At 34.8% G+C, this 15964-nt stretch overlaps 1 protein-coding gene across 1 annotated transcript; it reads right to left on the bottom strand.

Moving 5' to 3' along the window:
• Positions 1-5357: 5357 nt before the first annotated feature.
• On the bottom strand, positions 5358-10792 carry LOC137727359 (wall-associated receptor kinase-like 8). Its single transcript, XM_068466223.1, has 3 exons — positions 9838-10792; positions 9173-9337; positions 5358-6694 (listed from the first exon to the last, which is right to left on the bottom strand). Exons 1-3 carry the CDS (start codon positions 10745-10747, stop codon positions 5472-5474), a joined length of 2298 nt encoding a protein of 765 aa, XP_068322324.1. The 5' UTR covers positions 10748-10792; the 3' UTR covers positions 5358-5471.
• Between the last annotated feature and the right edge of the window lie 5172 nt (positions 10793-15964).

Here is a 15964-nt window from a genome sequence, read left to right as displayed (position 1 = left end):
CTCCTACTTTCTCTCTATTTACCTTTGCGGAGCTCATCGAAATTATGGAATCCGAAGACGAGCAATCTTTGGTTTGAGAATGGACGTTTGCAATCCTTAGAGCGATTGCTACTTCGTAAAGCGATCGGTTATACTTGCATAATGCATCCACAAACAGGGACCTTCTCTTTATGGCCAATTCCAGCGCGTCTTTTCTTTGTCCACAAAGCCATAGCGGATCGTTTTGTTCGCTAACACCCGTTACCTTGGATGTGGAGGCAGCACCACCCATGTCTCCGAAATCTAACGCCAAAAATCTGTGTTGGAGGCTTGCAACAAGGTTTGTACGGGTTAGAGCTCTCAAAAGTATAATTGTTTTCTTCTGTTTGTTTGTGATTCGTTCATGGGGAGGGCATATATTATATACTGCTGCAAAAGTCCTTGTTTGAATGGGTAATGTAAACTTACTCGTTTGTAATAATCCCGTGAGTACGAGGAATACTGGTTTAGGCAGGCCGCAGGTCCCTCATGTTGTTAGCCGTTTCGTCCATGTTCGAACCTTCCTCTCCTTGTAAGCATAGGAGAGGTTCGAACTTTCCTCTCTTTGGAATACCGAGGAATATTGGTTTAGGCAGGCCGCAGGTCCCTCTTGTTGTTAGCCGTTTCATCCATGTTCGGACCTTCCTGATCTCCTTGTAAGCATAGGAGAGATTCGAACCTTCCTCTCTTTGGAATAGTGGTCTGGCGGGTCGAATCAGGAAACCTCTTTCCATGTTCAAAGTGGATATTTTGTTTCCTTTTTCCCAGTGATTGAGCATTGGAATTGAGGATGCTTGGGAGTCTGATAAGAACGTAACAAAGAAGATAGTTATGCAATGGCATCATCACTACGTGGCGTCGTAAGTGTACGAAGACCTATTTTCGAGTACCAAAATCTTCATGGAGTACGTACGATCATCACACAATCATGTCCGAAAATTCAAAAGGAAAGCTGGGACTCCAATTGCACGACCCCGATGCTGGAGGCAGCCATACGGGTTTTGTATAAGTCTTCTCCGAGTCAATTATTCCTAGTGTTGGTAAGTTGTACGATTTATCTTAGATTTATTATTGTTTTTTTTTTTCTTTCTAAGTTCGGTTTATGTTCTGATACTGTTGTTTAATTTGGTTTAGTAATTTGTTTTATATCTTTGGCGTAGGTTTCTTAATTACTATCTTCTGTGGTTTGGAGTTAACCTTGAACATATTGTTACTAAAGTGTCGCGGTTTTGGAAATGATGGAGGTGGTGAACGCCATATACAGAAGTTGGTTTATGTTGAAGTTTAAACATGTGTGATGCTCTTTTTTCTCTATCCCGAAGTTTTGTCCTATGTGGTTTTCTTCAAGAAGGTTTTTATCAAGGCCCACATTATTCGAGCACACATTTTAGCTTCGTGTCCTTGTTTTTGGCAGACTTCTGTACTTTATAGTTAGTTACATTGGAATTTGTTAAGACTTTTTCATTTTATGCCCCGTGATGTTAATTGAGCAGACGTGTCTTTTAATTAAGACGCAACTTTAGTTCATGATCATCACGTTTGAGTTTTGGTAGATTTGTTACCCTATTACTATCTTATGGTGTTTATTATAAGTTATAACATCTAATTCAAAAAATAAATCACATCTTAGTACACAACCCAATGTAGTTTTGTGCATGTTCACATTATCAATGTGTACCGGGCCTAGCTGGTGGTGTTGTTGCATCAGTACCATCAACAGAGCACCAGGCAACAGAGACAGCATATGAAGCTAGAATTATTTCTTTGTCAGGGCCTCCGTGTAGGTTTGAGCACCGGCGGTAACCATCAATATATGCTGCAGCATTGCAGCCAACGGCCAAGAACTTGTTTTTGGAACCGGATATGGTGAAAGGATTGGGCAGGGAGAGTCTACTTTCCTTCAATTTTTGTTACCGCATTTACGGGCTATAGGTTGCAAAATGTGCAACTCACCATCAAGAGATATGTTAGTAACCCTCACTAGACTGTCTTTAGCCCTCACCAGAGGTATTGGCCTTATTGAGGGTTCGTCGACATTAACAATAATGTCAGCAGGAGTAGTAGAAGTACAATTGATACAGAATTCTGGTCCGCGGTAACAACCTTCGGCCATGCCAAATGGATAGGGAATTGTGACATTACCGCAGCGGTCGGAGCAGACAGGCAGGGCTTAGGAGGCAGGAGGAATTGACGATGATCTCCTCCGGATGTTGTTGATGTTGAATGATAATCTTGTCTTGGCCCAAAAGAATTGATCCAGCCTATGCACAAAGAAAGATTCACGCATATGGTAGAGAATTCTAGCAAAGTTTTGTAAGTCGGTGGGAGTGTGTATGATCATGCACTGGAAAGTTCTAGAAAAATTGTGAGGACATTATGCAAGCCAATGTCGATTTGCATGCTAGAAAGGTCTAGCTGATTGTAAATTTGTGTGGTTCCCAAAGACGGTGGGCAGTAGTAAGTCTGCAAAGTATGCCTATAAATATAGGTATGTGTGGTGTTGTGATGTAAAAACTAAGAAAGAAAGCAAGAAGTGAGAAAAAGAGTGAAGAAGCGTAAGAGTGTTTGAGTGTTTCCTCTTGTACTAAGTTTGTGTGAAAATAAAAATTTTATGTAATACTTTGAGTGTTCTTTCTTTCTCTTGCCTATTAATTCCGCTATATTACATTCTTCTTTGTGAGATAAACATCTCCAAAATAGTGAAGTCTTTTTAAGCTTCAACAGTTGATGTAGTTGATAATACAAACACCAGTTCCAGTACTAGCAATGAGACTAGACGCAGATTTAGCATTCCATATTGTAAGGATTGAAAGCAAACCCCTTCCATATCTTGTATGGTACTTTTGTTTTGGCTGTGGGAGTAGAATTGAGAGTTGGGTTTTAAAACCTAGGGAGTTGTTGGGGAAGGAAGACTGGCAAAAGAAAAAAAGTTGGGCAGAAAAGTGAAGAATATGCAGTAAGAATGAAAGGGACTTTATGTCAGCCCCTAATTTATCTCCCATTCGACATAAGAGTTACTCTTTTCTTCATCTGGTTCTAAGACTGACCAGATAAATCACAGATCTTTGATACATGTATGGCAACTTTAATCATCTTAATTTGTAACTAGTCTTCACGCTCAAGCGCGTGCAGAAGACATTTTTTTAATCACGACGTGCTACTCACGACCTATATGTTTTAAATGTATTTATATGCATAAATTGACAAGAGGAAAGTCAAATATTTGAAGTAAATGAATAATTTTAGATCATGCTAGAAGAAATTCCTCATAAACCAATTAAAGCAGCTGAATTCACATAATAAAATCGGTCTCTATAGAATTTACATTAAGAATAAAGAAAATAATATTTAATAAATAATTGATTGAATCATATTATTGCTAACTTATTGTGAGGCTAAACCCACCTCCTCCCCCTTAGTATAGATAATATCGTTTATTTAAAAAAAACATTTGACAATTAATTTAATCACATTGTTATCCGTGTGAGAAAAACATTTTTTATAACCAGCACTACACGTCCCTTAAGATGTTTTAAACATGTTTAAAAATAGAGAAAATGATATTTAATAAATAACTGATTGAATCACATTATTGCTAGCCCATTGTGAGGTTAAACTCATCCCAATCTCCCTTAGTGTAGATAATATTATTTGTTAAAAAAAAACAATTATTTGATAACTTATTTAATCACATTGTTATCCGCGTGCGAATAACTTTTTTTATAACCGGCATTACATGCCTCTCAAGATGTTTTGAACGTGTTTAAAAATAAAGAAATTGAATCACATTATTGCTAGCTTATTGTGAAGTACTAATTTTAAAAAAAAACACCAAAAAGTAAATTATTAAAAAAATACTATTAAAATGATTAAAATGCCCCTACGTTATTTGATGTATTATTTTGGAATGCCTTTAAAGTTTTTTGTTTTGAGGGCATTTTTGTTCAAATATTTTTGTTGAAGCATGATGACACCAAATCACTATTCATCTTTTCCATTATCTTTATATATAATAGATTTAAGAAAATAGAGTCTTAACAAAAAGCCTACGGTACTGTTTACTTTAACGAAAAACCACATTTTTACATTAAAAAGTCAATGCTGGTACTATTCACTTTACCCTTTATTTTATCCTTAACGTTAAAACTTAAAGTTTTCAAGCCCTTTTTGCTAGTTTTCTTTTTAAAAAAAAAGATCTTTACTATTTTAAGACCTTGAAATCTCAATCAAATTGCAATTCCATTTGGCATGGGCTTTCCTTGAAGATCTTAATTTAACCAATAAACACATGGTTTATTTTTCCTTCCCAATATAGCCCATTTATTCCTTTATTTCAAACCACGTAACATAAGAGAGTAGGCATATGTGAAAATTGAGTAACATCGACGCTCTCCTATTTGGATTATTGGTAGACATATGTGAAAATTGAGTACCAGAGTAGGCATATGTTAATGCGGACCACCACAATCTCAACTAATTCTTATACGACAAAGGTTCATCGACGTTCCCTGTTTGGATTATTGGTAAGCATTTACCATTATTTTTATGAATTTATATTTTTTTAGTCTGTTTATTCTTCTTCTTTCTTTCGATCTCCATTGGACTATTTACCAAAACCTTTTTGTTCATAGAAAAATGACACTGGGGGTTGAAGATTTAACACTATGAGTCATTAATTCAGGACTTCATCTTGTTCCTACTTATAATCAAATTAAAGGAATCTCAAGTACGTATCATCAGGAAACCTTCATCCCTCACAACAACACCACTAACGTCAACTCTGATCAAGACCCGAAGAAGAGTTTATCTTGCTACACAATGGAGATTGAGAGAAAGAAGAAGAAATAAATCTCATGTCGGGGAATTGAAATCCTTGCACCACTCTATCTAAGATGTTGAGACTCTTCCCCTATTCCTTTTAACAATATCAAGATCAACACCGTGCAACACGTCTTTAGATTTCAACAAAGCTCATTTCACATATTGCCATATCAAGCCACATTAAGAAGCAAAGTTTTTGCTTTAGCTCTAATATAGACTTGTAGTTTAGTTGGTTAAGATCATTCAACTCCTGCAATTGAGGTCCCAAGTTCAATTCCGCCTCCCCTTTCGCTTGAATGAGAAAGAAGAAAACCAGAGTTTAATTTGATCTCATTATTTTTATTTTTTGCTTATATAACAAAAGCAGGCCAGGTAGAGGATTGGTTATAGGACAAGTAATTGTAGGATCAATTAGCTAATTGACTGTTGATCTGTCAAGATTAGTTTTCTGTTTCCGTTCATATGTGTGGGAAAAAAATCACCAGCACCGATATGTGGCCTAAGGATCCGAAGGTTCAAACTGCAGTCTCATTCACTCAAACAGAAGGGTTTAAGAAAAAATGAAAAACCTAAATATATGAAAGTGGAACATTCATTACAATATTTAAAATTTAGAAATATAGGATTATTGTTCACCATGACTTGAAAGGGAAGAGTGGGATTTCATGCATTTGTGATGATGTAGCACCACCATCCACTGCAGGCCCTGTATCAGTTGAGCTTGAGATAACATCCCATGGCTCAACTGATTCAGTCCTCACATATTCAACCTCTTCGTAATTCTTTCCACCATGAGAAGTAGCCTTTCCGGCCATTTGAACCCCCTCCAGCTCTGCCGTGACCTCTCTCATCGTAGGGCGTTTTCGTCCACTTAAATTCAAGCACCTCCTTGCAAGGTTAGCAACTATTGCGATATCTGCTTTAGACCCTCCCTTCACAACTTGAGCATCAAGAATGTCAAACAGACGATCTTCCTGCATCGAAATAATGAAGTATGTAGCAAGACTTCTGCCTTGTTCTTGTGACCGGCTAAAAGAAATTGGCTTTTGTCCTGTTAATAGCTCAACAAGGACCACTCCAAAGCTATACACATCACTTTTATCCGTAAATTGGCTTGACTGGAAGTATTCCGGGTCCAAGTAACCAAATGTGCCATGTACAAGTGTGGTAAGGTGAGTTTGGTCAATGGCAACTGATCTTGAAGTTCCAAAATCGGCAACTTTCGCCCTGTATTTTGCATCCAAGAGTATGTTGGTAGACTTGATGTCCCTGTGATAAATGGGAAAGGCAGCTGAGGCGTGTAAATAGAAAAGGGCTCCTGCAATTTCTGTGGCAATTCGTAAGCGAATTTCCCATGTAAGTGGAAACTCCTCACTCTGCCCATGGATATACTGGGAAAGTGTTCCATTCGGAATAAATTCATAAACCAAAAGCGGAACTTCAGTCTCCAAGCAGCAACCCAATAGTTGAACAACATGTCTGTGGTTGATTTGTGAAAGAATTACAATCTCATTGATGAAATCTGAAAGTTTGCTTTCATCAATAATTGTGGACTTTTTTACGGCAACAAGTTTACCATCAGCCAACATGCCCTTGTACACAGTACCTTGGCCTCCATGCCCAAGAATTCTATCGACGTTGAAATTGTCGGTAGACTTCTCCAACTCCTTCGACTTGAACAACTTGATTTTCTCCACATTAACTTCACCTGAAGATAATTGTTGCTCTAATACTAAACCACCATTTCGTTTGAACAAAATTTGCTTGCGTTTTATGTTCTTCCTTTTCTTCAGGACTTTGTGGATCCACCATGCGCTGATAAGCAGTAACAATAGTCCCACGCCCGCACCAAGACCTGCGTAACGTTAAATTGAAGTTTTATAGATTACTCTACGATAATTCACTTCCCCATCGGTACCTTCGAGTCCTCTCAGTGTAGGACTTATTTTTTTATTCATTCAATTTTATATTATTTCTTTTAGTGTTCTAGATTAGATGTGTGCTTTGAACACATTCATTAAATGCATAAGTGTTTTAATATAGGTGGCTCGTTTTTTAATTTTTTATACTAAACATACATTTCTTTTGAAAATTTGATCAAACATTTTTCTAAAATTTTGGTTATTAAATTCAGTTTTTCACATAAGTTCAATTTTGTTTAGAATTTTAGTTTTTCACATTTCGTTTTTTTTTTCCTTTTTTTTTTCCTCTTATCCCTATATTTATGCATTTTTTTTATTGTTTATTATAATTTTACTTTTTTTTTTTGTGAATATAGTAGAATATTTATATAAAAAATTATCAAAATTTATTATTTAGAAGACCCAACACATATTAAAGATTTGTTTGATTACATAGCTACATCTAGTTACCTATAATATGGACACATTTAGTTTTATAGTAGATTTGATTTTTTATATTTCTCAGTACATTTGGAATGTAAATGTACTGATAGAGACATTTGGTTTTATGGTGCATTTGTGATTTCTTGTTCATTTAATCATTTGGTACATTTGAAATCTAAACGTACCAAAATAGTTACTTGACAATGGACACATTTGGTTTTATGGTACATTTGAAATTTTGGTACATTTGGTTTCTCTGTACATTTGAAATCTAAACGTACCAAAAGGGTTACATAACAATGGGTACATTTGGTTTTATCGTACATTTGAATTTTTGGTACATTTGGTTTCTCGGTACATATGAAATCTAAACGTACCAAAAGCCAATACTTTTGTTCTCAAATGTACCATAAGTTTTAAATATATTTTTTATATATCTATACGTGAAAAAATATGTATTGAAGACTTTTTATTGAGACATTTTTAATAGAAAGAGAATTTTTTTTTTAATACTGATAATAAGGTAATGAGGAATTAGTTGATTTAATTTTTATTTTATTTTATTAAAAAAATGTCATTTAATGCGTAGAAGGGGATTGACGAAATTAAATTCCTATATTATAGGCAATTAGTTGCTAAGCTACCTTATGCCTCTATATAAATGCATTTAAATTAATGACATGGAGATTAAATAAATAGAAAATTATTCAGGTGGCAATTGATCAAAGCACCTTAATCAAATCTTTAAAAGGGATGAATGTTTAATCTAACAACTATAGAAAAGATGTAGAACATTCTAATTTTTCCTATTTTAAATTTATAAGTCTTATCTATTCCTTGTAACTAAACGATAAAAGAAATAATTAAAAAAAAATAAAAGAAGAGTGGACGATTATCATCAAGATGAGTGGGTGGAAAAAGGAAGGAAAAAGGGATCAATCTGGGGAAAATGGGAGTGCAAATGGAAGAAGAGGAACAAATAAAAAAAGAATAAGGGGGAAAAAGGAGCAGTCAAAAGACAAAAGGGGGTAAAAGGGAGAGAGAACAGGGAAGAAATTGTTGCGGGACGAATTTGGTATACATTTATGGTTAAGGTTTTTTAGTAGTAGACTTCTACCATGCCCATACCTGGCCATTATCACTGGAGTAAACCAAGAACACCATGAATAAAGTAGTAGACCAAGTCACATGAATAAAGCAATAGAGACCATTTGATTTGGTATTGTCGAATAATATATCTATTTCTATGTTCGTTCTGTTACAATGTTGTTGTAGTAGTTTAATCAGATACAATATAAGCTTGCACCTTTTTATCGGTGGTGTGTCGGTGATACTTAAAATAAAACAAACTAATATTTTAACTATAGTTAACACTAGAAACTATTTCACGTGTTTATCCAGGATTTTAATCTTTGGTTTACAATTTGAAATTTGTGCTTTTCAAGTTTTTGGCTCAAAAAATTATGCCTAAATGAAATCAGTATTGTTCTATAGTGTATTCGGTATTCATTTCTTCTTAATCATAAATTTAATTAGCTGAATATTAATTACCTCAACACTTTCCTACGTGTTAACTATCAATTTACAAACTTAACAACCCTTCACAAACTCACATTTCAACCAACGTTTTTTGACACCCTAGAGGACAACTTTAACCTTTGAATTACAACTACATTGATTCTTACAATTACTACATTACCAGGTCAAAAATGAACCATCTGTTATCCCTATATGTTTGTACCTTACTGTAAATATGATGGATACACATACATGTTTGTAAAACTTTTTACAACTTTTATACATACACTTTTAAAACCTGCAGCAATGTGCGGGCACAATTACTAGTAATAAACAAACAATCCAAGCAAGAGATTTGTAACTAAGTTCATACACAAGACCCGAGTTCAACTTTTCCCTCCACCAATATCCATTGTATATGCAAAAACACGCGCCAAAGAAAAAGTAAAATAAAACTAACATATGCATACCTAGTGAAATAATAAGCAGGAGACTGAGCCCGTTGTCCTTGATGCAACTTTTTTCATACGGATCGTCATTTTTGTACCCTTTCGGACATTTACAAGTATAATTTCCCGGTGTATTTATGCAGGTTCCCATACTGCAGGAGTTTGGAGCCTTGCACTCATCAATATCTGAACAGAAAAAGAATGAATTAAATCCATGAACAATAGGTAAAAATTAAATCCCACTTTTGAGACTTTTTGTTAACAACTCGCTACTAAAAGATACTGAAGGAAACAGTTCACGAACCCACAGATTATATCTTCACTGAGCAACAGCATCCGTGGCTAATTGGTGGCTACTTTGGCATCGTCAGCTACGCTTACATGTTATTTTAATGATAAGGGTCATTTTGATTCTGATTTCTAGTCAACCTAATTGTTATCTTAAAACCTTGTTTATTTAAATATTTTGATTGAGGTTCCTAGCACTATTTTAGGGATTTAACTCCTGCTTCTATTACATTATATATGCAAAAAAGTCAAGCATATTGGAAATTTATTTGTTTAACCATAATAAAAAAAAGTAGACCTACATACATACATATACATATACATACAATATGTTTTGATGAACGCAAAATGTTTTATGATAATAATCAAATGGTCAAATGCTGTCTAGATTTATTTACCTTGGCAACCACCTGGGAGGTATGGGTTCCCTTCGTAACCTGACTGGCACCGGCATATGTAGCCCCCTGAAGACCGATCATGGCAGTAGCTATTTGCCTTGCATGCAAAAGTGCTCTCCTTTTTAGCTGCAATATCACATGCCTCATTCCCAATTACCCAATCAATAATTGCCGGACGCTGGGTTGTATCGTTTAGTTCTCGAACACTCGTGCTGTTAAAGTTGAACTCGCCTTCTTGCACAAGGAACGCGTAGCTGCATCGGTGGGAGTCCCGCACATCCGCATAATTCTTAAAGCTTCCCAAGGTCACAGTCTGATTTTTCAGCCCACTGGAGATTTTAGTTTGGCAACATCCAATGCCAGAGCAAGTATCATGCTGATCGATAGCGTTGCCAAGATTGTCACATATGGACACGCACCCAGTTGTGTACCTTTGTTCACCCTGGTAACCCGTAAAATACGCATTTGTGTCGCATCCAACTGCAACGAACACGTTTTTGGTTTCGGAGATGGTGTAAGGAGGAGGAACCCAGAGCATGGGAATGATCCGTCTGGTCAAGTTGCCTTGAGCATCATAACAATCACTGGCGGTGTGTTGCAGTATTTGGAGCTCACCGTCATAAAGAGGTATGTTGGTAATTTCGATATTGCTCGTCATCAAACGTGTTGTTGGCTGTTGAGTGGAATTTTCACAAGTGATGTTAAACCGGCTTTGGAGGTAGCAACCAGTGCCTATGCCAAATGGGTATGGAATTGTGAGATTACCACAATGGTCAGGGCAGCCAGGCAGTGCCTGAGGCTGAAGGAGAGATTGAGCTGTTGTTGGAGTTGGAGTTCCTAGTAAAATTGTAACCACTACCACCATTACTAAAGAGAGATGCAAAATCTGCATCCTCCTATGTAACGTCATATAGTATTAACTAAAAAGGGTTGAGCAGATCCTAGCAGTAGCAGAGAAAATCCAAGCAGGAGACGGATCCAAGAAACTAAGGAACTGCTAATTAAGAAGGTTGGCCTTCTGTAGGAATATATATATGGAAGGGATTAAAACGCTTGGTGGCATATTTTGTGTTGGGGAGAAATTGCAGTCCTCATCTTGACTTTGGCTGTCATTGTTCTTGTCCACCAATAGGCGGTTTATGACTTGGTACTTAGTTTTGACATAAAAAGAAAAAAAAAAAGACTTGGTGCTGAGTCATTAGTCAATAAACGACGGTACTGTGCAAAGTCAAGTCAAGTTTAATTAATTATTTAAAGTTAAGTCAAGAAAGATTGGTGATGTGAAGTTATTGATTATTTTCTTTCTTTTTATTTTTATTTTTTAAGAAACTAGTTGTCGAAATACTTTTGTGAGGGCCGCATAGTCTGTGTATTTTGAGTAAGAAAGAGATCATTTCCGAATCTTTTCTAATAAGATCATCGGTTTAAGTAATTTGGGTATTTGAAATTTTATCTAATGATCTATCTATTTTGATTCCTTAAAAGTTATAATAAACCATCCCTCCCTAAACCCTACCTATTTCTCTGCTTTTATAGAGAGAAGTATCTCTGCATGTGTTGTTTCCTATGAATTGAAAAAGTCCAGTCATAATTTGTAACCGCGTATTGTACAAATTTTTCATGGGAAGGTGCTGCTTGTGTATATGTCATCACGTATCTGATAACTTTATTTTTCAGGTGCCGGCATTGGTGCTGGGCCTGCTGGCATCGAGGAATGTTTCCTTTCTCTAGCATTTGAATTGGATTTCTAGGATTAAAATGTAACATCCCACGTCGACTAACAAATAGGAGATGATGTGCCCTATATGTACATGTCTACCTCCATATAACACGAGGCATTTTGGGAACTCATTAGCTTCAGATTCCATCGAAACTCCGAAGTTAAGCAAGTTTGGACGAGAGCAATCCTAGGATGAGTGACCCATTGAAAATTTTTTTTGTGAGTTCTTAGAAACAAAACCAAAACCCTACTAATTAACACCTATTTCTCTGCTCGTTCTCTAGCAAAAAGAATATATATTTCAAACAATTATATACATGCATGTATTTTACTCAGACAATCTTATTTTATCAATATGGTTAATGTATTTTATTATTCTATATGCAGCTGCAAGCATTAAATAGAATATTATGGACGATTCATATATTGGAGGTGTCTTTTTGTTTTCAAGCAAATTTTAGTTTAAAAGTTAGTCGTCTTGCTTTGACTAAAACAAATTAAGAGTTTTAGGAGAATACATCGTATGATTTATAAAATATGGTTTAAATTGATAGTCTATGTAACATTATTTTAAAATAAAATCAAGAGTAGATGGAGACATGTAATTTGTATGCAAAAGTAAACCTTAAAAAAAATGTTAAACTTGGATTACTATTATTTTATGATGATATTTTGGAACCACCTAGTACTTAGATTAATATTCTTTTTGTTTTTAAATGAAGTGGGTTTTTGAACTTTAATCCTTGAAGAAGATTAAAATTTAAAAAAAAATGGTGTTGGATTGGATATTGATTTTAGTCCCTTAATGTGTACTTAATTCAATTTCCTATTATATTTTTGTTCAAATATTTAATAGATATCTTATTTAATATCATTACATTAAAATTAAAATTTATTATTATATACATTTTAATTCATTAATTTTATTTAACTTCCTCTAATTAGTGTACCTAAACGTCCGTATCATAATATATTTTACCAAATTAGTGTACCGAAATGTCTGTACCTAAATATATTGTAGTGAATTAGTGGTACATAAGAAAATATGCAAAAACATAGCAGTACTGAAAATTTCGTACCTAAATATATGATACTAGCTAGTGTACCGAAATATCGGTACCTAAATATATTATATTAAACTAGTATACTGAAATGTCCATACCTAAACTTATTATATTAACCTAGTGTATCAAAATATTTATGCCTAAATATATTGTAATGGATTAGTGGCACATAATAAAATATGCAAAAACATAAGTGTACTGAAAAATTTCTACGAAAATATTTTCTTATATAAGATACTTATCATAATGAGAATTAAAATTTATAATATTTTCATGCAATTTAATTTATGAACATCATACAATTATAAATAAAAAAAGAGATATTAAATAGAGTCTAAGGACTAAAATCAATTTTTAATCTTGTATAAGACATAATGCCCACTCCATGGAACATGGAGAAATAGAAGGAAAGTGGGACTTGGAGCCCAAGACATCATGCCTATAAAAGGCCTAGAATTCCACCATAACAGGGGAAGAAGAGGGAGGTATGAGATTGTTCTATATTTTACAAGCGTCTTGAACAAACACAAACTTGAGCGTCAAAGTGTTTTCTTGCAGGTCCCCCGCCCCTATGCTCTCATTGAAGACAAGCGAAGATAATGTCTAAAGCTTCTCAACGTGTTCAAAATTACTTGTTGGAGGAGAATAGAAACACCCAAAATTTTCCATTCCAATAGTCATTGAGTTGGCTTCTATTATTGTTGTTAGGACAAATTAGGTTCTCATCCTTCCTTTTGCTACTCCATTGATTAAAATCCTATTCATTTTCAATTTTTGACAAGGTCCTTGGGTATTAATAACATATTAATTATTTCAATAATAAAATATTTTTTTATTTCTAAATATATTCATTTAAATGTTAAAAATGTTACAATTAGAATATTTATATTTATGACTAAATTTTTTTATCATATATTTTTAGTTTTAGTTTGTACCCATTTTTAATTTGTACCAATTTTCATTTCAGTTTTAATTTGTACCCATATATTAATTTCTTTTGTGCCCATATTTTTTAAAGTTTGTTTGTATTTGTACTATCACATCCGGGCCCGGACGGGACCACTTCATGTGCGCGCTCCACCACCGTAGCACGATATTGTCCGCTTTGAGTTTATCATTCCCTTACGGTTTTGTTTTTGGGAATTCACACGAGAACTTCCCGATGGGTCACCCATCATGGAAATGCTCTCGCGCGCTACTCGCTTAACTTCGGAGTTCCTACGGAACCCGAACCCAGTGAGCTCCCAAAAGGCCTCGTGCTAGGTAAGGATGAGAATATACATTTAAGGATCACTCCCCTGGGCGATGTGGGATGTCACAATCCACCCCCTTTAGGGGCCCAACGTCCTCATCGGCACATCGCGGCCAGGGTTAGGCTCTAATACCAATTTGTCACATCCCGGCCCGGGCGAGACCACTTCCCGGGCCCAACTCCACCGTAGCACAATATTGTCCGCTTTGGGCTTACCATTCCCTCACGGTTTTATTTTTGGGAACTCACGAGCAACTTCCCAGTGGGTCACCCATCATGGGATTGCTCTCGCGTGCGCTTAACTTCAGAGTTCCCATGGAACCCGAAGCCAGTGAGCTCCCAAAAGGCGTCGTGCTAGGTAGGGATGGGAATATACATATAAGGATCACTCCCCTGGGCGATGTGGGATGTTACATGTACCCATATATATATATTTTTTTATTTATACTTTTTATTTTGCTAAATGTACCCATGCTAATTATATGTACCCATTCATGTAAAACTTTTAAATCTTAAAATGTACTCATTCTTAAATATACCGATTTGTTATATGTAAAATGTACAATTTTTTATATAAAATCTATTCAATTTTTTTCCAATCCATTTTTAAACTTATATGGGTACATTCTTTTTTCTTTGATTTTAAAATGTATCCATGTCAAGTTTAATAGAAGAAATTTACTAATGTTATTAAGCCTAATATCTTTTTTTTTTTTTTTTTTTTTTTGTGATTTTGAAGAATGTACCCATGTTTTGATACAATTAATTTTTTGGTTAATTTTGATGAATGTACCCATGTTTATACACACACACACACACTAGTATATATTTATATTTTAATATTTTTAATCCCACAAATTATGGTTTAGTTTTAATTTAAAATCTCATTTATATAAACAATTAAACTTTCTAATTTTTAATTTAAAAAATATAGTAATGTATATAGAAATAAATTATCACATTAATTTCAGAGACCTTTATCAAAAATTAAAAATCAACAAAGTTTCAATAAAAGAATATTCATAACTAAGGACCGCATCCAAAGTCTCCCTTGTTATTATGTTTTCTTCTGGAGAATAATAAATCGAAGCAATGCAGGATTGAATCTCAAGCGTAGCAGGCTGGTAGCTACTGTTATTGGGGACTTGACGTTGAGTATTGAACTGAACAATGAACGAGCGAAAGGCTAAAACAAGCAGAATACAATAGAGAAAAGGCCTAAAATAGCAGTAAAAAGTTCAACACTACAAGACCAGGCCACAAAATGTAAGGAAAATAATCAAACAAAACAACATATCAACTTGGAGTACAACGCTAATTGGGCATGAATAAATTATCATGTAACAGGTCAAGCAAATTAAACTAAATAATTTATCTGGTTACAAATACCTCATAACATTATAGTTGGTTCAAGATTATGGAGTCTAAAATTAAGACTGAAAAGTGTAGAATATGAAGATAGAAAAAGTTTCCCAAACTCAAAGCACTGATGTTTTACTCAACATATGGAACTTCCACTTTTATAATAGAATTATGAAACAAAGTAACAACTTGATCACGTTTCCAATGAACATAGACAAATTATCTTCTGAATTAAACAAAACACACTACTAGAAAATATAAATTTGCTGACAAATTATAAACCGACAAAGCAAAATTTTGAAGGCACAAGAGTCATTTCTCGACGAAAATTTTAATTTGTCGGCTAAATACTCACGTAGAATCAATTTATAACACCAATCTTAGCTGAGAAAATTGGAATGTTAGCCGACGATCATTTTGTAGGCGTAAATTCGATGCCCTGACAAATTTTGTTTTGACGGGTAAATTTTGGCGGGAACTTTTCCCGTTATATTGAAATATTAGCCGATGATGTGAGGCAACAAAGTATTTCATCAGTAAATTGATTAAAGAGGCAATAAAGTATGTCATCGGCAAGGTAATAATAACTCTACGTGAGAGGTTTTCACCAGTGCACCTTTACATTTTTTTTCCGGGGAACGCAATCAAAGCTCTTGGCGACTATTTATGCTCTCATTCTGTCTTTCTTGTTTCTCTATACGGACGGGAGCATAGATAAAAAGATATCTA

Source organism: Pyrus communis, chromosome 3 (genome assembly GCF_963583255.1).
Source record: "Pyrus communis chromosome 3, drPyrComm1.1, whole genome shotgun sequence".
Lineage (NCBI taxonomy): Eukaryota > Viridiplantae > Streptophyta > Magnoliopsida > Rosales > Rosaceae > Pyrus > Pyrus communis.
This window is presented reverse-complemented; position numbering and strand designations above follow the sequence as displayed.

Coding starts and splice junctions, on each gene's coding strand:
- LOC137727359 (XM_068466223.1), bottom strand. CDS start 10,747: ATGACGTTACATAGGAGGATGCAGATTTTGCATCTCTCTTTAGTAATG. Junction 9,338..9,837: donor CCTCCCAGGTGGTTGCCAAG/GTAAATAAATCT, acceptor TTTTCTGTTCAG/ATATTGATGAGTGCAAGGCT. Junction 6,695..9,172: donor CCTGCTTATTATTTCACTAG/GTATGCATATGT, acceptor AACGTTACGCAG/GTCTTGGTGCGGGCGTGGGA.